The sequence below is a fragment of the Myxine glutinosa genome, chromosome 4 (assembly GCF_964187855.1).
Source record: "Myxine glutinosa chromosome 4, kmMyxGlut1.1, whole genome shotgun sequence".
Taxonomy (NCBI): Eukaryota; Metazoa; Chordata; class Myxini; order Myxiniformes; family Myxinidae; genus Myxine; species Myxine glutinosa.
This window is the reverse complement of record NC_136264.1, coordinates 217,516,181-217,539,092: the sequence shown is the minus strand read 5'-3', so window position 1 is coordinate 217,539,092 and position 22,912 is coordinate 217,516,181. Positions and strand designations below refer to the sequence as shown.

Below are 22,912 nucleotides of genomic sequence, written 5' to 3'. Positions count from 1 at the left end.
ACAACACGAAATGACGCCCTGCCCCCTGACATGACTTAGGAAGAAATCAGGCTGGAACACCGCCACAATTGGCCGCCACCATTTACACCTCCGAAAGGCCTACCCACCTCGCATAGCACGTGCGGTGACCACAGAGTCGGGGACGGGAGCGGCAGTGGTGCAGTGGGCATGCCCCTGGACGAGCCGGCGAGTCGTGGGAGGCTCCGATTGGCAGAGCAGTGCGCCAATGTGACGTCATCGGCGAGAGATATTATTGAGTGTCGGACGCCATTTTCAGCAGTGCCGTTCGGAGGTGCGCTGAACCAAGTTGAGAAGAGTTCTGCAGTTGAGTGCAGTTCGGAGGTGCGCTGAACCAAGTTGAGTTGAGTTGAGAGTGAGCACCGGACGCCTTGGCAAGCAGTTGGATTCCTGGCAGCGCAGTTCAGAGACCCCGACCCGAGTTGGGCTGAGGTGCAGCCTGGGTGGAGCTCGCTGTACTGCTGTGCGACCTCGTGGCATTTTGGAGATTGGTGCACGGATCTCGCGGTGCTTCGGAGCTTGGAGTGGGACCTCGGGTGCAGCGGCGAGGGCGTTGGCTCGGGCCTAGCGGGGCGTGCGAGGCGGACGGAGGATTCGTCCAGGCCGGGAAGAAGACGACAAGACAGATAGGCCGCATCCACGTACATTTTGACACAAAAGACGTGTTTCTTTGTTAATTCATAATCCCCCCGTTTTGTATTTGAGGTCTGGAGTGCGGGATCCCGATTTAGAATAGTTCATTACCATCGCGTATTTTCCTGTCCTTGCTTTTCATTAATAAATCGTTGTATTATTTTCTGTATATACCTGAACGCAGTTTCCCGTTTGATTTTAATAGATAAGGCTGCGGGGCTCTCATCGTTCCCCTCCATCCTGCGCGCTTTGGTTTTGGAATCCACTATTGAGTTTTCGCCTCGGGAGTTAAAGCCTCGTAATCGGCCTCCGCAACTCTGATGTTAGTTGGAGTTGCGCGACAATATTGTTTGTTAATATACTTGATGGTGATGAGTAAAAAACCACCATTTAGAGGCCATTTTTCCCCGCAAAGCGGGGGTTGGCCTTTTCGGGGACCGTGGTAGTTGTTGTTTTTTGGTCCCCTTTTTGAAGCAATGTTTTACGGCCGGATGCCCTTCCTGACGCCAACCCTTTTTGCCGCCTTCAATGACAAACAGGGAATTACCAGTGAACTGGTACTCAATTAGCCGACCTCGGAAGGATGACAGGCTGAGTCAACCCCCCTGGCATTAATTCGGCGATCGACCGAGATTCGAACCCAGGATCCTAGGATCCTAAGCCGGCACCCTAGCCGCTAGCCCAACACCAGTGAAATGGAGAGCATGATAAAGGTATAGCAGCTGGTTGCATCGTTTGCCCACTTTGAGTCGGTTCCTGTGCCCCAATTGCACCCTCTTGGGTAGTTACCTCAAATGGGTCACTTCTTTCACCTGTCCTCTGTTGACTAGAACCAATCGCTGCACTCTGTTCTGGTCTTTCGGCAGGTACAGGTACAGGTACTACCTGTGGCTGATATACAATATGATATACAATCATATTGATATACAATCCCTTGTGATGAGTGTTGTAAGAAAATTAAATTATTCCCAAAAATAAAACAAACAAATATTCGTCGGGTCTCTGTATGAGTATAATGAAAAATGGGGAGAGTTAATTTTCCCCAATGACTTGGTCGATTGAGGATTTCATATTTGTAGATTGGCAAAAAGAGGGTGACAAAAAACAGAGAATTATTAAGTTTCAATGCGCTTTCCCAATTGACTCCAATGTTAAATTGGACGTGTCCCTGAACCAACACAACAACATTTATCCCCTACTTAGTAAAAAGTGGACGCAATTTTTTGAGAGAAAAGGGGGTGTGAGTCAATAAGCTTACCCTTTGTCTCCCATTCTCCAATGTTAAATTGGATGTGTCCAAGAACCCCCATTTATCCCCTACTCATCATCATATCATCATATCATCATATCACTATCACACACACACACACACACACACACACACACACACACACACACACACACACACACACACACACACACACACACACACACACACACACACACACCTACCTCCATGATGTCCCTTGTCATTATCACACACAAAATGAAGTCCATGATGTCCCTTGTGATCATCACACACAAACACACACACACACTATAAAGTCCATGGTGTCCCTTGTGATCATCACACTCACACACACACTCTCACACACACACACACACACACACACACACACACACACACACACACACACACACACACACACACACACACACACACACACACACACACACACACACACACACACACACACACACACACCTCCATGATGTCCCTTGTAATCATCACACACAAACACACACACAATGAAGTCCATGATGTCCCTTGTGATCGTGATCATAACTAACTAACACACACACACACACACACACACACACACACACACACACACACACACACACACACACACACACACACGTCCATGATGTTCCCTGTCATTTGTTCCTCACGTGGTTCACACAAGGAAGAGCAAAGTCTTCCACGACTGAGACACGTGGTTTGTTTAAACTGATCGATCGATTGTCCAATATATTAATTTATCAACACTGTGACAAATATCTTATGTTCGAACTCATAAATAACTCTTGGATGTAAACTGTCTGCATGCGCTCATTTATTTATTTATTAATTTAAAATCCTTCAACGTAAATATAAAAAAATATATAAAACGTTCAAGTTCGTCGGAGGAATCAGAAACAAATTAAACGATTATTTATCCCAAACGTTTAATAATTCAAGCTGCGTACAAATTGATCCTCTCGTCGTTTATCAGAACTGCGGCCGAGACATCGCAGTGCGAGGTGCACTCCGCCATCCATCAACCATGTTCTGTGTACCTGCACATACCGAGCCCTCGAGTACCTGTATTCGTCTCCGAAACACAAGGAGCACACCTGGTCCATCACCTCATCGTTCACAGCACACACTTATCGGGACACTTGGAGCGAACGTCGACGAGGGAAGATCAGCTGAGGTGAGGTGGAAGAACAAAAAGGAAGAGGCACACATCGTGTTCACCTACCGGTAGCGGTACTCGCTTCGTGCAGAGCGATGAAGAATCCGCGACACGGAACCGAATCTCGGAACGGATTCGATCCTCCTCAGCATATCCGTCTTTCTCTCACCATTCCTCGGCGCGTCACGAAAATCGAGCACGGCCTTCGCCGACCCCCACCCACACGCTTTAACCATACGTCATCACGTACAATGACCGTCACGACACGTCATGACGTCTGAGTATGCTCACGGCGATTGGCCAACGTATCGACCAACCAACCTACCTATGACGCCTTCATTTTCAGCTTGAGTATTAAAATGAAGTCAAATACCTTTCACAAATCTGAAAAATAATGTAAATGGAAAATCTAAATAAACCAACAAGCGGCAAAGCAATTGATGCGTTTGCAACGATTTTTTTGGTTGTATACAGCTACAGGATCGAGGCTCGTGAAAGAGCTACAATTTAGCACACACACAAAAAAAACAAAAAAAACAGACACAAAACATATAATAAGGGTAGAGGTATAAGGTAGAGGTCGAGGTCGAGGTATAAGAGGTATAAGGGTATAATAAGGGGAGCGGTCGACAAGATGGGGAGAGAAGAGGAAGCACACAAACACCACATTTGAGAGCAGGGACATCGGGAGATCTGTGGGAGGGAGAGAGCTTGGGGGGAGGAGGCGTGGGAAGGGGGGAGGGGTGGGAGAAGTATAAAACACAAGGACACCAAGGACTTCCAGGAAGGAAGTTGGTATTGCACAAAAATGAATCTGGGGTGAAATTAGCGGGGGTAGAAAAGATCAAGGTTTTGGATGGGGGAAGATAAGAGATGGTGGTGAACAGCTGTTTTAAAGACTTGGAGGGAGGAGTGGGATTGAAGAGAGTGAGGGAGTTTGTTCCAGAGGCGGGAGAAAAGAGGAATGAAGGAGTGAAGGTGAGCAGAGAGCCGAGATTTCGGCAGTTTAACCATAAGAGGGTTGCAGGCAGATCTTGTGCGACCTGTAGGAATATTTGGGGGACAAAGCACAGAGAGAGCTGGGGGAGCAAGGCCGGAGAGGAGTCGGTAGAAGACAGAAAGACCACCTACCTGCCTGCGGTGAGTGAGTGAAAGGCCCTCGGAGTTAGCTTCATCGCGGGAGATTCCAATGATTCTGAAAGCTTTGGTTTCAACAGCGTGAAGCCGAGCTAGGTGTGAGGCAGGAGCACCGGCCCAGAGAGGGGAACAGTATTCCATTGAGCTGCAGATGAAAGCCTTGTATGTGGTGAGGAGCTCAGGTGTGCCAAGGATTTAACCATAATAATCCCATTTTCGCTTCATCTTCGCCAGTACAAAATGTCACCTCAAAAAAATATATAAAATCCGTTATGAAAGTTTTTTATCCCAATAATTTGGAGGGTCAGCTGTAATGTTCAATCCCAAATATAAAAGATGAGATAGTTTACAATTCATTTTACATCGTGTACGCTACTACGTGAATCTTCCCACCGTGTACACACACTCTAATCCAGGGGTTCCCAACCTGTGGGTCATGACCCCGAGGGTGGGCTGGGGGGTCGAGAAGCCTTGGGAGAACTTGGTAGCCTTGGGAGAAGGGAACATGACCAAAACTTTCATTTCGCTGATACTGAGAACACACAACATAATGTTGTGCCGGTGGAGTTGGCTGTAGTTTTCGCTCGCTCTTTTCGATGTGTTGCCGATATGAGATGAACATTGTCTATTTCTGGGTTTTTGTATTTACAGATCTGAAGCAATGGCTAAAAGGCACAAATACTCGGAAGACTACCTCAACATTGGCTTCACCACAGTACTCGCCAACAACGGCGTCGAGAAACCACGATGCGTCTTGTGCCATGTTGTCCTGAGTGCGGAGTCGATGAAACCTTTGAAACTCAAGCGTCACCTCGAGACGAAGCATCCGGAACATGCAGAGAAGGATTTGGAGTTCTTCAAACGCCATGAGCTTCTTCTCAAATGTCAAAAGCTCGATGCTCGTGGGTCTTTTCAGCAACATAGTGCAGCAGCAGTGGAGGCCTCATATGAAGTTGCGTTGGAAATTGCCAAACACAAAAAGCCTCACACCATTGGAGAGACACTCATCAAACCCTGCATGTTGAAGATGGTGAAGCTCGTTCTCAGGGAAGCCAGCGCGAAGAAGATGCAGCAAGTATCTTTGTCGAATAATACTCTTCAGAGGCGTATTTCTCATATATCTATGGATGTGAAAGAGCAGGTTTTGGATGAAATCAAAGATTCTCCGTTGTTCTCCCTTCAACTTGACGAATCAACGGATGTGAGTTCATGTTCTCAGTTGCTTGTCTTCGTGAGGTACATTCATTCAGACGACATCAAAGAAGAATTCCTCTGCTGCAGTGCACTTGAAACCACTACAAAAGCTGTTGACGTCATGGAAAAGGTCTCTACCTTTTTTCATACCGAAGGTCTGCAATGGGGAAACGTGTGCGGGGTTTGTACGGACAGAGCACCAGCTATGCTAGGATCGAAGTCAGGATTCCAGACAAGAGTGAAGGAGCTGGCTCCCCAAGCTAAGGGCATCCACTGCATGATCCACCGATATGCTCTTGCCAGCAAGGCGCTTCCTGCCACTCTGTGGGAAGTGCTCGATTCTGTGATCAAAATTGTGAATTACGTGAAGGCTGGGGCACTCAACACTCGTCTATTCAAAGAACTCTGCAAAGACATGGATGCTGACCATGAGGTCCTTCTCTTCTACACGGCTGTACGCTGGTTGGCACGAGGGAACGTTGTGAATCGTGTCTTCGAGCTGAAAGACGAAATCAGGTTCTTTCTGGAAGTGCAAGAAAAGAGAGATCTTCTGGCTCACTTCGATGATGAAACATGGAGTAAACGGATTGCATACTTGGCGGACATTTTTGACCACCTGAATAAGCTGAATTTGACATTTCAGGGAAGGGAAACACACGTTCTCCTATTTCAAGACAATCTACGGGCCTTCATATCCAAACTGCAGAACTGGTGTCGGAAAGTCAATCTTGGGAACATCGCCATGTTTGAAAAACTCTGCGGAGTGATGGATGAGTCTGAGGGCGAACTCGATCAGTTCCTAAAGGATGAGATTACCGGACACCTTGAGTCCCTAAAAAAGGAATTCCAGCGATACTTCCCTGAGCTCACAGGAGAAGAGGTGGCACTGGTAAGAAACCCTTTCTCTGCTACACTTGACGTATCCAGCCTCCCCGACGAAGTCCAAGATGAATTATTGGATCTACGGAACGACTCTCCGGTGCGTGACCTGTTCCAGGAGAAATCGGTGACTCAATTCTGGTGCACTATGCATCAATCATATTCCAAAGTCAGCATGCTGGCCTTACGTGTGCTTCTTCCATTTGCCTCCAACTCCCTCTGTGAGGCCTGATTTTCTACTCTAGTCTACATCAAAACGAAGACCAGGAACAGATTGGATGTCGAGGATGACATGAGATTGGCTCTGACAAACACCCTGACACAAATTCCAAGACTTGCTGCTCAGATGCAACCCCAACAATCCCACGAGCTACAGTCACGTGAAAAAGTAAGTAACCCCATGTAAAGTTTTGACTCTTTCAACATATTTCAACAAAGAGCTATTTGATCTTCATTTCAACAATATTGATGGATAAAGGTGATATAATATAACAAATATCATGAAACATTTACATTTTGTAGTCCATTGTATAATTTAAATAAACATAAATGCAAATTTCGCATGTGGAAAAAATAAGTACACCCCTACATTTATCACTACTTCAAATACCTAAAATTAGAATCAGGTGCACCAGCTCAGGTGCAAATGATTAGAACATCATTAGAGAGGAACTTGGAAGAACCTGTCTTATTTAAACCTCAGACATTTAGTTTGGTTTGCTCTTTGTTGTTGAAGTGTGCGGCGTCACCATGCCTAGATCAAAAGAGCTCTCTGAGGCCTTCAGAAAGAAGGTTATAGATGCCTACGACTCTGGGAAGGGATTTAAAAAGATCTCCAAACAATTTGAAATCAATCATTCGACTGTCCGGCAGATCATCTACAAGTGGAGAAGATTCCAAACAACTGCCAACTTGTTCAGGCCAGGCCGCCCCAGCAGGTTCAGCTCGAGAGCAGACCGCAAGATGCCGAAAGAAGTCTCTAAGAACCCCAGAATGTCATCACGGGACCTACAGGTAGCTGTTGCCACTGTTAATGTCAAAGTGCATGAGTCTACCATTAGAAAGGGGCTGCACAAATTTGATCTACATTACATGGGAGGTGTGCCAGGAGGAAACCTTTGCTGTCCAGAAAGAACATCAGGGCAAGACTAAAGTTTGCCAATGAACACCGAGGCAAAGACCAGCACTTCTGGAACAATGTGCTCTGGACAGAGGAGTCAAAGGTAGAGCTATTTAGCCACAGTAACAGAAGACATGTTTGGCAAAAACCAAAGACAGCATTTGACCACAAGAACCTGATACCAACTGTAAAGCATGGTGGTGGAAATATTATGGTTTGGGGCAGCTTTGCTGCATCAGGGCCTGGGCAGCTCACCATCATATAATCCACTATGAATTATTCATTGTACCAGAGGGTGCTTGAGGATAATGTGTGGCCATCTGTCGGAAAGTTGAAGCTCAACCGAAGGTGCACCTTGCAACATGACAATGACCCTAAACATACCAGTAAATCCACCAAGGAATGGCTGAAAAGAAAGAAATGGAGGGTTCTGGAATGGCCAAGTCAAAGCCCGGATCTAAATCCCACCGAGATGTTGTGGGGGGATTTGAAACGAGCTGTGCATGCAAGAAACCCCTCAAACATCGCACAGCTGAAAGAATTCTGCATGGAGGAGTGGGAAAAAATTTCTCCCAGTCAATGTCAGAGACTGGTAGACAGTTATACGAAACGCCTACGTGAGGTTGTTTCTGCCAAAGGGGGCAATACCACCTATTAGAGCCAAGGGTGTACTTACTTTTTCCACCTGCGAAATTTGCATTTATGTTTATTTAAATTATACAATGGACTACAAAATGTAAATGTTTCATGATGTTTGTTATATTATATCACCTTTATCTATCAATATTGTTGAAATGATGATCAAATAGCTGTATGTTGAAATATGTTGAAAAAGTCAAAACTTTACATGGGGTGTACTTACTTTTTCACGTGACTGTAGGTTGGAGAGATGATATGTTAGTGATGACGATCATGGATTGTGTGACGATGGATGGCAGTGAGAAAAAATGATGAGCTTGGTTTGACTACCTAACTAAAATTACCCGAATTTGATAATGTGCAAGGAATATTGTAGTAAAATTTGTAAAAATTGATGAATTAATGATTGTTTTCTCTTTCTTCCCTTTTCCTTCTCAGACAAATGTGTAAAACTGAAACGGCTGATGGCAGGGGGGTCGCGTGTGTTTGGGGGTTTTGAGAAAGGGGTCGCGAGTACAAAAAGGTTTGGAACCACTGCTATAATCGTAAAGATTAGCGGGTACTCCCACCGGGCGGGACACACACACCGGGCAGGAGAACCATCCTTCATCACCATACATCTTCGTCATGATGGTCAGTTTGTTCATGTCCCAGAGCATGTTGAGGACGCAGGTTCATGCACCTTCATCTTGGTCGTGATGGTCAGTTTGTTGATGGCCCAGAGCATGTTGAGGATGCAGGTTCATGCACCTTCATCTTTGTCATGATGGTGTGTAAGTGTAAAATGTATGAAGCAAGTAATTTCTATGAGCTACAACCTGCTCACCTCGTGTGCAAGTTTTTTTGTGATTTCCATGCAGAAGTTGAGATTTCCTTCAGTAGGCGAATCATCTCCGACACTGACCAAATTCGTTTGCTCGAGAAAAGTAAATTCTTAGTAGAGGCAATGGTAGACCACATATTGTCATGGTAAAATCATTTTTATGACTAAGGGTAATATGATTACAAATAGGGTTTTTTTGGAAATAATGTAATGTTACATCAAGTATGTCTTAATGAAGTTTCATAAGCAAATTGTAAGAAAAGATATTGTTTTCTTGGTAAATAATACAAACTAGCAGCTGGTAACACATCGTCTAACTAGGCTGTCTGAATCATTGCCCGGTAAACAAGCTTTCATTACGACTGTGAATAATCGACTCAGTACGAGGTCGAAGCTAACATTGTTTTGATAAGTAAATGCAAAATACATGGTAATTATTTTGCAGAGTTGGACAAAGAGTTCCCTGATACAATAGAAGTGGATGAGTTACTCTGCGCTGGCCGATGGGGTATGGGCCCAGTGCACTTTTTTTCTACTTCCACTGACAAGTTCATCTAATAGATAATTTTATGGAATTGTCAACGTTCTCAGTAAATCTTTCAAAAGAACGATAATAAAACACTGAATCAAATAAAGCTTATAGCTTATTAGGGTTTGATAAAAGTTAGTCTAAAGTGTAAAATCCTATAAATTTATTCCAAATATCCGCCACGTACATGCAGTCTGGTAGGCTAGCTATCTCTGGCTCTCTGATCCAATATCTTCTCAGTAAAAATCTTTTGTAAGGGTATATACAGTATATAGGTTTATACCTCTTATATATGATTTTGACTTATGAGGGAAAAGATGAGTTTGCAGGTTGACAAAGGATGTGGTTGTCATAGCTACTGAGTGACCTATTGATTAAATAAGGACTTTCTTATTTAATTGCATGCCTGTTTTGAAGTTTTAACATGACTTATTAAAACTCATGTTACTAGTGTGTTAATTTGTAATATTGTATGATAACCCTTGCATCAACTGGCAGAATACTCAGGTCCTGTGGAAACAATGATGTTAACAATAAATGAATTACAGATAAAACCACAGAATGGTAAATCATTTGGTATAGTTTTAATAATAAAGGCACTGTAATTATTTAATTATGACTAAGGGTAATATGGTTAAAGATATGGTGCTTTGAAATAAAGTAAGTAATCTTTGTCCTTGTCGTGTTGAAAATGAGTAAAAGATATATTCACTTATTTCTTATTTATGCTTCACTGAGAATGACCTTCAAATGTTCTTGAAGTCTCCAAGCAGGATTAGAAGGATGATGGCTCCGAAATGTCTGGCAGGAGACAATGGGAAAACAGAAAACCTCATTAAAGAATTTGAAATGCAGACCTGCTCTCGGCGGGGAGTACTCCCATCTCAATATTTCACTCGACCAATCACATTGTATCCCTCGATCCTTGCTCCCTCCCACCTACACTTTGCCTAACCAATCCTACTGCTCTCCTCCTCTCTCTTCGCTCCTCCCCCTCCACTTGCTCCTCCCACTTCAACTTGTATAAAGGTCAGGACTGACGTTAACATATTAGGATTATCACTGGGTTTGTACGATGTTGGTTTGTTGTACTTAGGATTTTCACGAGGTTTGCAATGTTATAAATGTTGTACTTAGGATGTTTCACTTGGCTGGTCGATTCTGTATGTTTACACTGTATGTTGACTGTATACTGTGCATGCTACTGTATCCTTTGATGTACATCTCTACTGAACCAGGATTTTCACTTGGGACTTTCTGTGAATCTTGCAATGTGCTTTTGTGAATTGTAGTATGCTCTTCTTGGTTGATAAAGGTTATTGTTTTCTTGCTGTGTATTTCCTTGTAGACAAAAGTGTTGTCCTCCTCTGGAATTAAAATTTGTGATTCTTCTTCTGACAAAAGTTATGGACATTGAATTTCTTGATTCCTCTATTACCGTATTTTCCGGTGTATCAACAGCGTTTTTTACCGACGGGAAAACCCTAAAAAAGGGGGTGCGGTTGATACACAGTAACAGAAAAATTAATGCATTGAAAAACTGTCATATCAACGGGACGTAATCTTTATATTACTTTGGGGTTGCGGGGAAACAATGATGAATGATCGTCAATTACGTTACTAAGGTAGGTTCAACGCCGATTACTGCTGCCAGTCAAAATACAAGAAAGTTTGAAGTTTGTAATATTTGATTTTTCTATGCGTGTTTGTGAAAATGTGTACTTTCACTAGTCCTCTTTGAATGACAGGTCACATAGTGAATAGAGTGTGCTAAATAACGACAGGATTAAGTCACAAAACAAAAGCGTCAACATGGTAAACAGGATGTTTTGCATGGGACATTATGACTAGACTACGGTTTTTATGTTAAGAAAATAGGCCTTTTATGTTTCGAAAAGCGGAAACCTTTTTTTTTTTAATGTGAAAAAATCCCGAAATTTTTTTTCCCCCGTTTTATTCATTTTTTATTATTACCAAGTTTTTCAGAAATCAGTCAAAAAAAGAACAAAAAATGGTAAGCTTTTTCCTGCACAACATTAAGCACTCTGGGCTAGTAAACAGGTAAAAAAATGACGTTCAGGTACCTTTATTGCAACTGCATTGTTTGATAAGTAGAGGACTAGAAGAAATTGACAAGACCCTTTTAGGAACGGTTAAAGTAGGTGTTTGAAATCATTATCTTGGTAATGTTCTCCTTGGTGAGGCGGTGTCGGCGGTTGGTGAGGACGTTTCTGTAGACGGAGAAGGACCTTTCCACGTCGACGCTGACGATGGGGCAGTACCTCAAGAGGGGGATGTCGGCAAGCTTGACTCCAGCCGGCACACCAACCTCAGATCCGTGCTGATCTCCATCCAGGATCAAAGCCACTGTCCTCAGCACACCAATGTCGGGATTGCGCTGCAGCACCGCCTTGAACTTGGTGAGCAGGATCTCCTTACGGCAGCCTCGGATCTTTTCGAGCTCCTCCTTGGCCTGATCAAGGAGCTGGAAGGCCTTGGCCAGCTCCATGCCGGCCTCCTCCAGCTGCTTAAGGATCTTCGGGATGAACGACACGTGGGCATTTAAGAAGACCACACTGAGCTTGATGTCCACCTTTCCGAACAGGTCCTTGGCACTCCGGATTGCCATCGCATCATCATCGTTCAGCTGGTCCACAATGTCCTTGACGGCCTCGAAGTGCTCGGCGTAAAACACCGCGGCGTCGATCCACGTCCCCCACTGAGTCAGAATGGGCTCCGGGGGGAGAGAAAGATTGGGCTGCTGCTCCTTCCAAAGGACAACACGCGACGGGGCTTTGACGAACACCTTCTTCGTCATGGCAATCAGGTCGTTGACGTCCTTGAACATTTCTCGGACTGTCTCGCAGACACGGTGGAGCGCGTGGGCAACGCAAGTCACATGCAGCAAGTCCGGGAAGAGTTCCTTCAGGGCATGGCCGGCCTTGATCATATAGGCCGCGGCGTCGCTGACGAGGACCTTGAGGCACTCCGGCTTGAAAGGCCAAAGTTAGTGCAGCGTGTCATTGACTGCGCGCACGATCTCCCCGGAGTTGGTCTTCTCCAGAAACATGCACTGGACGAGGTGGGGACGAAAGTACCCCTCCTTGGACAAGCGTCCCGTGATGATGTTGGCCACATATCGACCTGCCGAATCGGGCGTCTCGTCGACGGACAGCCAGATGGGCTGCTGTCCGAGGTCGGCACGGATCCCCGCCAAGGCTTCGTCGTAGCACTTGTCGAGGTAGTGCTTTCGAATCCAGCTTTCATCGGGGATCTGGAGAGTGATGTGCTTCTCCAGGAACGACCGGAGGGCAGGGTTTTCCAATTTCGACCATGGGATGCCAGTGGCCAGCATGGCCTGGCACAGCTCCTGAGCCACGACGTCGCACTTGTGCCTCTTTCCGCCACCAAAGTCCTCCATGGTGGCTTGCGTGATCGTCCTCTTCTTCTTCAAGGCCAAGTTGCTCTTGTGGCGGTCTCCTCGGACATGTTGGGCCAGCTCAGACTTCTGCTTCGCCCGGAAAGTCTTTTCACAAGCTCGACAGAAAGCCGTGTCACTCGACACGTACTTGAAGGTGGCCCCATCGCCGCCAGCGTTGAATTCCTTCAGCCACTTGTCACGAAGAGCAGCACTCATCTTGATAGAAGACTTGTTCACACTTTGTGTACACTCTCTCACTGTAGTACACCGCCTCACTGCTGTACACGCTGGGGACGCAACGCACGCAAGTGGACGCAACGTTTTGTTTTTGAGATCGATCGCAGTTAAAAATTTCGATCGCAGTTAAAAATTTCGAAAAATTCCCGAATTTTTTTTAGCATTGCCAGACATTTTCGACCAAAAAGGGCATTTTATTTTATTTTTCCCGAAAAAGGGCGAAATATTTTTTTTCTCCGAAAATAGCAAAATAATTTTTTTGCGCGCAAAAAAGCCGTTTTATGTGAAAAAAATTTTTGCTTTTTTTTCACATAAAAATCCGATGTGCAATTATGACGTACCTATTGTCTACCCAACGCCGCAGTATTACCTATTGAAGTCGGCTTTGATGCCGCCGCATGGGCTGGGCGAATGTGTAAAATGGAGAGGTCAATGGGGAGTTTCACCATTCGTTCTATCCTGTTCGAGCTATCAAGACCAAGATTCACCATTCGCTTCTTTCCTGACCATGACGAAGCTTCACCATTCGCTTCTATCCTGACCAAGACCATGAGATGGCACCGCGATCATTCACAGCAGCTTTCAAGCTCCGTGCCTGCAGGTTTGCAGAAGAGTTTAGTAATCGGGCGGCCGGCCGACACTTCGGAATCGACGAGTCCGTCATTAGACGCTGGCGGACTAACAAGCAGACGCTGGAGACGATGCCGAAGAAGAAGAAGGCGATGAGGGGCAAAGCAGCCCAGTGGCCGGCCTTGGAGGAGAGACTGCTAATGTGGGTGAGAGAGAAGCAAGCCGAGGGACACGCCATCGCGACACTAGTGTTGCGACTCCAGGCCTGACTCATCGCCAGGGAAACAGGGGTCGATGACTTCACGGCCAGTACGTCTTGATGGCACTCAAGATGACATCATCTGGGAGGATGAAGTGGCAGTGACCGACGATGGAGAAGAGGATAACGACGACGATGATCTCGCCTACCCAGACTCGGATGATGATCTTCGTAATGTCTTCCCTGAAGAAACAGATGACGAGGACTTCTTCGGATTTTAGAGCCTAAACCCAACGGCCCTTTTCCGACGATGGAGAAGAGGATAACGACGACGAGGATCTCGCCTACCCCGACTCGGATTGGACTGAAGAAACGGATGACGAGGACTTCTTCGGATTTTAGAGACTACACCCAACGGCCCTTTTCAGGGCCCCACATTGGCAAGAGCCAAAACCCAACGGCCCTTTTCAGGGCCCCACATTGGCAAGAAAGAATAATTATAATGTTTTTTAAATTCTCTTTCAACTCATTTCATGTATTTTCACTCTTTCTCTGTCTTCAGTTTCTCTTTCCTTTCATCATATTTCGCTTTCCATTTTATTTATTTATTCTCTTCTCTTTTTTAAATTTTCCTGATTTTTTTTTCCCCCTCGAAAATCTGATATTTTTTATTTATTTATTTTTGAAGTCGAAAATCGGGGGTGCGGTTGATACACAGGTGCGGTTGATACACCGGAAAATACGGTACATACTACTGCAGGAAAATATCCCTATCAATGGTCAGTTTGTTGATGTCCCAGAGCATGAGGACGCAGGTTTATGCACCTTCATCTTGGTCATGATGGTCAATTTATTGATGTTCCAGAGCGTGTTGAGGACGCAGGTTCATGCACCTTCATCTTGGTCGTGATGGGAAGTTTGTTGATGTCCCAGAGTGTGTTGAGGAAGCAGGTTCATGCACCTTCATCTTGGTCATGATGGTCAGTTTGTTGATGTCCCAGAGCGTGTTGAGGATGCAGGTTCATGCACCTTCATCTTGGTCGTGATGGTCAGTTTGTTGATGTCCCAGAGCATATTGAGGAAGCAGGTCCATGCACCTTTATCTTGGTCATGATGGTCAGTTTGTTGATGTGCCAGAGCGTGTTGAGGACGCAGGTTCATGCACCTTCATCTTTGTCATGATGGTCAGCTTGCTGATGTCCCAGAGCGTGTTGAGGATGCAGGTTCATGCACCTTCATCTTGGTCATGATGTTCGGTTTGGTGATGTCCCAGAGCTTGTTGAGGATGCAGGTTCATGCACCTTCATCTTGGTCATGATGGTCAGTTTGTTCATGTCCCAGATCGCGTTGAGGACGCAGGTTCATGCACCTTCATCTTGGTCATGATGGTGAGTTTGTTCATGTTCCAGAGCGTGTTGAGGACATAGGTTCATGCACCTTCATCTTGGTCATGATGGTCAGTTTGTTGATGTCCCAGAGCATGTTGACACAGGTTCATGCACCTTCATCTTGGTCGTGATGGTCAGTTTGTTGATTTCCCAGAGCATGTTGACACAGGTTCATGCACCTTCATCTTGGTCATGATGGTCAGTTTGTTGATGTCCCAGACAGGTCTTCTGAGTACCAAAAAGTAATCAAAGCTTTGGCAATGCGAGTGACGATTTCTGCATCTCGTTGAACATTGTCAGTTACTATTGAGCCCAAGTAGCAGAATCTACCTGCTAGATTGAGCTTCGTATTATTGATACAGAAGTGAGGGGATTGCTCCACACCTTGTGCCATGAATGCAACTAATGGCTACACCAAACTCTGCAAGTAGCTGAAAAAGGCATTACGTATCACCTGAAGGTGTTGCTTGGTGTGTGCACAGGTGGTATCGTCAGCAAACACAAGCTCACCAATAAGAACGTTGTGCACATTTGACTTTTTATCCAGTCTTGCTTGCTTGAATAGTTTGCCATCACTGCCTGTGTGTAAAGCATTTAGAAGAGAAAACAAGGTGCCAAAGAGGGTGAATGCCAACACGCATCCTTCTTTAATACCATTATCAATTGAAAATGTCTTGAGTGGCGAAACATGATCCCCATTTATCCTTGCACCTAGAGACCAGATAGACCAATCAGCCTGCTCCCAATCATCAGCAAGGTCATGCAATCCATCATTGCTTCTGATATTAAATCTTTCCTCTTCTCCAATGGCTTGCTCTCTGATCATCAATTTGGATTCAAACCAGGTCATTCTACTCTGGACATGCTGCTTCTGCTGTCTCAACAATGGCCGGAGGTCCTCAATGCCAAACAGGAAATCAGAGCTGTCTCCCTTGACATATCACGTGCCTTCTATACGATCTGGCATCCCGCTCTGCTCACCAAACTCTCTTCCTATGGTATCCAAGGAGATCTCCACGCATGGCTTGCAGACTTCCTCTCTAGTCGTAGTCAACCTGTGGCCCTGAATGTATTTCTCTCATCTCCCCTTCCTGTTCAGGCTGGAGTTCCCAAAGGTAGTGTTCTGGGCCCTGTGCTTTTTCTGGTCTTCATCAATGATCTCTCTGACTCTCTTGAAAATCCTTTCTATCTCTTTGCTGATGACTCCACTCTCTGCCGCTCCATTCCTCATCCCTCAGATCGACAGTCTGCAGCCTCCTCACTCTCTGCAGACCTGGACAAAATCACAGACTGGTCAAACAAGTGGAACATGTCTTTCAATCCCGACAACTCTCACTCCCTCACAATGTCTCTCCGAAACGACCGCCTGGAAAACCCTCCATATACTTTCTCAACAATTCTCTCCAATAAGTTCTGTCAGTCAAACATTTGGGTCTCACTATTTGCCATGACCTTTCCTGGGAAAACCACATTTCCAAGCTGGCCTACAAAGCCAGTCGCCGACTGGGCATCATCCGTCGTGTGAAGTTGTTTCTGGTGTTACGTGCTCCTCCCCGACCCCCTGGTCACGGTGTACCTACGGGCCCCGAGAGGAGTCACAGCAGAAAAATGTGTTATTCTGTGTCAAAAATCAATGGTGAAACCACACCAATTGTTACCAACAAACAAATATTGTATTAAAAATCACACCAGAATAAACGTACAACAATGATAGCAATCAAAAGTACAATCAACATATATCTTATGATGGATGGTACCATCAGCTAGTATAAGGTAACTCACTGTGCTCCAAGTGAGTGAAAAAGAACATTCCCCAATGTCTCTATATTCCTGTCTTCGAGCTCATAGTTCATCCCCTCCAGCGATCGTCAGAACGATGTTGAATTGAAACCCGAATCTCGTTCAGATGACAGGCACAGTCAGGCCGCCAAAACTGCACAAAGGCGCACGCGGCAAAAGCAGCGCAAAGAGTCACGCGGCCCAAAGCTGCATAAAGGCGCACTCAAAGCGATTGGGAAATCTCACCCTCTGGTATGGAGGTTTTACAGCTCCCAATTGGCGAACCTCAGGTTTGCCTTCAAAATCCGAGTTGCACACACACATCCCAGATAGACGTCTGAATGGTGAAAACGGCTGACGCGAAGCAACGACCTTTCGCGATGAGCAAAGCGCGCGAGTCAAAATGGCCGACGGCTCATTCTTGAGACGCAACGACCCGACGATGATTCTTCGGAATCCAACGCCAAACCTGACACACAGGTTGATCAGTCACAGCGAAAACAACTTTATCACAGGAATCCCTTTTCCCAGGAAACCCAAAGTTCACCCGTGACTCTTGCTCCACAACGTTCGCTCAGGACGAAGAAGCGACTCGCTTCTTGTCCAACTTCACTCGCTCTGCCCTTTTTTTCTCTCTTCTTCTTCGTCTTCCGGTTCCCGATCCGGTTTCCTGTTTCTTTTAACATTAACTTTTTTTTCCCTTTTGAAAACAGTTCATGAACAATAAACCTTTTGAAAACAATAATAGTACATGGAATCAGAAATATTTACAGTGGATGCAAACCACCACAACGGAAGTGACGAATCCGTAACACTGGGCACTTCTGAGCTCCTCACCACATACAAGGCTTTCATCCGAAGCTCAATAGAATACTGCTCTCCACTCTGGGCTGGTGCTCCTGCCTCACACCTAGCTCAGCTTCACGCTGTAGAAACCAAAGCATTCAGGATCATTGGAATCTCCCACAATGTAGCTAACTCTGAGGGGCTTTCACTCACTCACTGCAGGCAGGTCGGTAGTCTTTCTATCTTCTACCGACTCCTATACAGCCCAGCTCCCCCAGCTCTATCTGTGCTCTGTCCCCCAAATATTCCTCCAGGTCGCACAAGATCTGCTAGCAACTCTCTTCTGGTGAAATTTCCAAAATCAAGACTCTCTGCTCACCTTCACTCTTTCATTCCTCTTTTCTCCCGCCTCTGGAACAAACTCCCTCACTCTCTTCAATCCCACTCCTCCCTCCAGGTCTTTAAAACAGCTGTTCACCACCATCTCTTATCTTCCCCCATCCAAAACCTTGATCTTTTATACCCCCGTTAATACACCCCAAATCCACCTTTTTCAAATACATTCCGTTTTCTTTCCTGAAATTCCTTGGAGTGTCAATTTATTTTATACCGTGTACCCCTCTCCCCCAGCCCTCTTCCTTCCACAGATCTACCGACGTCTCTGTTCTCTACTGTTGTTGTGCTTGTGTGCTTTCCTCTCTCTCCCCCTCTTGTCTCCCACTCCCTTTATTACCCTCACCAGAGGAGAGGGTATTGCATTTGAGTCCGTTTATCTGTTTGTTACTTGCAAAATCGAAGATTTTTCAAGTAAATTGGTCGGTTGCGTTTGTGGTTCTGTCTGTCTGTCTGTCTGTTTGTTTGTTTGTCACCGGCCTCCAGGTCACAATTCGAAACCGATCGACACGAAACTTCACCAAGTTGTATGGGTTGTCCCAATTGAGAAGCCAACATAGGCCAAAGGTCACCAACTTTGCCAAAATTCAAAAATCCTCAATTTTCATCCAATTGACTTGAAATTTGAAGAGGACTTGCATATCTGGTCACTGAATTCAACCACCAAGTATATTTGAGGTCAACATAGGCCAAAAGGTCAACATTGGTCAAATTTCAAAATCCTCAATTTTCATCCGATTGACTTGAAAGTTGAAGAAAACTTGCATATCTGGTCACTGAATTCAACCACCAAGTATTTTTGAGGTCAACATAGGCCAAAAGGTCAACATAGGCCAAATTTCTAAAATCCTAAATTTTCATCCAATTGACTTGAAATTTGAAGATGACTTGCATATCTGGTCACTGAATTCAACCACAAATTATATTTTAGGTGAATATCGGCCAAAAGGTCAACATAGGCCGAAATTCTAAAATCACCAATTTTCATTTGATTGACTTGAACTTCTAAGAGAATTTACAAATATGGTCAATGAATTCAACCACCAACTATTTTTGAGGTCAACATAGGCCAAAAGGTCAACATAGGCCAAGTTTTTAAAATCCTCAATTTTCATCTGATTGACTTGAAAATTGAACAGCATTTGCACATTGAGTCACTAAATAGGGAAACTAAATATTTTTGAGGTTAAAAGGACAAAGGTCAACTCAAGGTCAACCTTATAAAATCATCATTTTTCATCTGAAAAATCGTCACTTTTCTTCCTATTGACCCCTAGTTTTGATCAAGATTGTCAATTTTAATCTTGAAGAAATGGACAATTTGCTGTATCAATGGAATTTTTTTTTTCTTGGGGGTGGGGGGAGGATTTTGCAAGTATCGTGCTCCGCATGACGTCTTCTTGTTTGTTTGTTTGTCTGCACAGAATAAATATGATTTTCTCTGCATCCGTTGGTCTGATTGACAGGACATTTTCACCATCGGTGCAACTCCACCTGTATAATTTTTTAATGATCATTATGACGTCATAGGTCACGTGGTTCGGCCGCCATCTTGGAAAAATGAAATACTTTGCACCCCTATATCTCCGAAAGCACTGAATAGAAAAAATTGACACACGGCTCATTGTAAAGAACTCTCCATGGGGAATAAAATATGTTAATGATGATGTCATAGGTGCCTCCATTATAAGCTCATAATTCGACAAGTACAAAACATCCCATCAAGATGAAATTTCTTGAGCGTCATGTGGGCATAAATTGGTGGAGAAAAATAATGATGACGTCATCGGTCACGAGGTTCGGCCGCCATATTTGTTTTAACACAAAAGCCTTAAAAACCACTGGAAACACATCCTGGCGAGGGTCTGCAATCTCTGATTGCTCTTTCTTGTTTTATGTTTTATGTGTCCGGTCTTTTGTGTTTAATGTGTTAGCTCTTACACGAGCCTCGACTTTGTAAATAAAAAATAAATAAATAAAAATCACCCAAAATTACAGAGGTGTTCTTTTGGTGTGCAGCAGAAGGCTGTGGGGGTAGCATCATTGGCACAAGGTACCACTGTGCCGCTGATGCAGCACCATCTGTTGGTTAGTGCAGGTATTGGTTCAGGGTGCCAGTGATGTCACTTACTTTTCGCGAAGGACACCATGGGATCTTTAACATCCACCACTAATGTCAGCAAACGAGACACCCGTTTAATGTCCATCCGGGGAACGGCACACACATTGACGAATCACCCAGCCCATCAAACACCAGGATGACAGTTTTATAGCCGGGTCGGGATTCAAACCCATGCTCGACAGCCATGCAGTTAGAGGCGAGTGTGTGTACCTCAAGGCCAGTGGTTCTTAACCTGGGGCCCCTGAGGCCCATGGGGGTCGTTTGGGGTTTTCCGGGGGTCATGAAGGGGTCATAAATAACATATCAATTTGTTGAGTCCATTTTTAGGAACCTAACAAAGGTACATACCACACACAGTATTTTGTTTGCGTATGCGCGTACGTCACGACCCCCAGGTTAAGAACCGCTGCTCTAGGCCATCCTTTCGGCCCATTACCAAGGTGAAATTGCCCAATGTTAAATGAAATTTCATGCAGAAGGGAGTTGAAATAAATTAATTTTTCCATCTTATTGAAATAGAACAAGAGGAATAATTTTCAGTGTTTTTTATTGGAAACTTTAAACCCTCTTTTTCAAAAAGATTCACAAAGGTGTTATGGCTACAATGTTGCACACCTCGAGGCCATACAAGAAGGACCTCAAGAACAAGTGACCACTTACAATCTTGCACACCTCGAGGCCATACCAGAAGGACCTCAAGAACAAGTGACCATTTACAATCTTGCACATCTCGAGGCCATACAAGAAGGACCTCAAGAACAAGTGACCATTTACAATCTGGCACATCTCGAGGCCATACAAGAAGGACCTCAAGAACAAGTGACGATACCCAAACCATGAATTTCTCAGCATCAGACGTGACATAACCGGCATCAGCTGCAATGTCCATCACCAGTTTGAGGCAGAAGCTTGTTTTCCAAGATTCTTTTCACTTGTGCAGGATCTCCACGACCATCAAGAAGCTTCTGTACCTGCCCGACGAACTTGTTCAGCACTTTTGCATGCCCAGAACGCACCAATTCCACCTGCGCACATCATGGCAATGCACAAAAAACTATTGCAGAACATTGGGCATGCCTTTAAGACATCAACACAAAAACACAAACCAGGAATCATCATCATACTAAAATATGCAATTTGGCATCCGTCTGTTTGTCTGTCTGTCTAATGATTTTTGACCGCGATACATTCCGTCGTTACTTATCCAATCTCAACCAAACTTGACAGGATGACTTAGAGTTACACAATGAAGGTTGATCTAACATGTTATAATTGTGCCAGATTGTATTTTATATGTATATATTGTTGCGTTTTTGAGAACCCACTTGTGTAAATATGGCATTAAAGGGTTAAGGTTGCACCCTATAGTTAGGCCACAAGCAACACGTAGGTCATCATAGGAATTCAGTTATTTCATTAGTATGTGTTTAGATAAGGCCGTGTTTCCAATAGTTGAATCTGCGTTGTGTCAATCGAATAAGGAGTAGGCCCTTTCGTCCATTTTAACAGCCTCCCTCTCCAAGCCACACCATTAAGCGCGCCCCTACAGTCTGTACATCATGGCCCCTCCCAAGTGTTACGCGCCTCGGCCAGCAGCAGCTGCCTTGGCGCTCGTTCAATGCCGCCATAAGCCACGAGGCAAGGTCCGAGAAAGGGGGCAGAGCACCAGGAAGGTGTGGCCACGTCAACCCACCATCAGGGCGTGGCCGGTAAGCGATAACCAGCCAACCAGGGCTGAAGTGACATCGCCGACAGGCGTGGCTTTGGGGCTCGACAAGGGGCCCACCATATTTGGGGCTCGATATGGTGTCCCTCGTCCCCCGACAGACAAGGGACACCATACTTTGCATGGGCCCAGGTCGTACCATGCCCCCCATGGCTGGACCCCACGTCCAAATCTCACCAGCACAGCCCCCCCCCCCCCCCCCCCCAGCTGGCTGGCATCCCCAAATTTACAAAGGGGCAACCTTTCCCCGAGGCCATCACCAATGACCTCTCCTGGTCCAAATCCCGCAGCCCGGGGACCAACTCCAACCAAGGCTGCTCCAAATCAAATTCCCATTTTAATTTTATTTTAAATTTTCTTTTCGAAATTTTGATTTCCCATCCCAAACCGCAGCTGCAGGTAACAACTCCCTAGGGTTGTTCTGCCCCTCCCTGCAGCTGGTCCACATTCCCTACGGGGACCAAATCTTCGGAGGCTCTATCTCCCGATCCTCCAAAGTCCAAATCCAGCCCAGAGTCAAAACACTCCCCCAGCTGGGTGTCCAATTTCGGAGCCTCCTGTTCCCAATTGTTGTGCACGGTGAGGGTCCCCACAACCACCTCCTCGGACCGACTCACCTCATCCCCCAAACTCCTTTGGGCCTGAACAAACTCTACCTCCATGGGACTGTCCCAGTGTCCCAGGTCCCCAGCCGCTGTGTCACATCATCCTCATCATCATCATCATCATCATCATCATCATCATCATCATCACAAATCATTTCTGGCCCCGCCAGGCTTTCATCAATATCCCCAATAAATACCCGGTCCGGCTCCATTTCACGGACCCCCAATTGTTCTGCACCACCGCCCTGGTGCTGCACCAATTCCAATTCATCCCCCTGTTGAGGTGTTGTGACATCCACCCGGTCCCGACAAACA

The 22,912-nt window shown here is 45.3% G+C and overlaps 3 protein-coding genes across 17 annotated transcripts in view; 1 reads left to right on the top strand and 2 right to left on the bottom strand.

Moving 5' to 3' along the window:
* LOC137425717 (amyloid beta precursor protein binding family B member 2) overlaps positions 1 to 3,303 on the bottom strand; it is a 156,049-nt gene extending 152,746 nt beyond the window's left edge. For 8 of the 9 annotated variants that reach the window (XM_068114439.2, XM_068114436.2, XM_068114440.2 and 5 more), the window contains exon 1: positions 3,117 to 3,294. The gene's annotated coding sequence lies outside the window, so the exon portion shown is untranslated. Of the gene's footprint in view, positions 1 to 3,116 lie in introns of all 9 variants that reach the window. The other variant, XM_068114435.2, reaches the window with a different exon arrangement.
* A 1,545-nt stretch (positions 3,304 to 4,848) lies between these two features.
* Positions 4,849 to 6,492, top strand: LOC137426035 (zinc finger BED domain-containing protein 5-like). The gene has a single exon (XM_068114757.2). It carries the CDS (start codon positions 4,849 to 4,851, stop codon positions 6,490 to 6,492), a length of 1,644 nt encoding a protein of 547 aa, XP_067970858.2.
* Positions 6,493 to 20,796: 14,304 nt separating this feature from the next.
* The window catches only part of GATB (glutamyl-tRNA amidotransferase subunit B), a 173,506-nt gene continuing 171,390 nt past the window's right edge, over positions 20,797 to 22,912 (bottom strand). For all 7 annotated transcript variants that reach the window (XM_068114434.2, XM_068114433.2, XM_078777033.1 and 4 more), the window contains one exon: positions 20,797 to 21,291. In XM_068114434.2, the coding sequence (XP_067970535.2) occupies positions 21,139 to 21,291 (153 nt within the window). In that variant the 3' untranslated portion in view covers positions 20,797 to 21,138. The remainder of the gene's footprint in view (positions 21,292 to 22,912) is intronic.

Coding starts and splice junctions, on each gene's coding strand:
- LOC137426035 (XM_068114757.2), top strand. CDS start 4,849: ATGGCTAAAAGGCACAAATACTCGGAAGACTACCTCAACATTGGCTTC.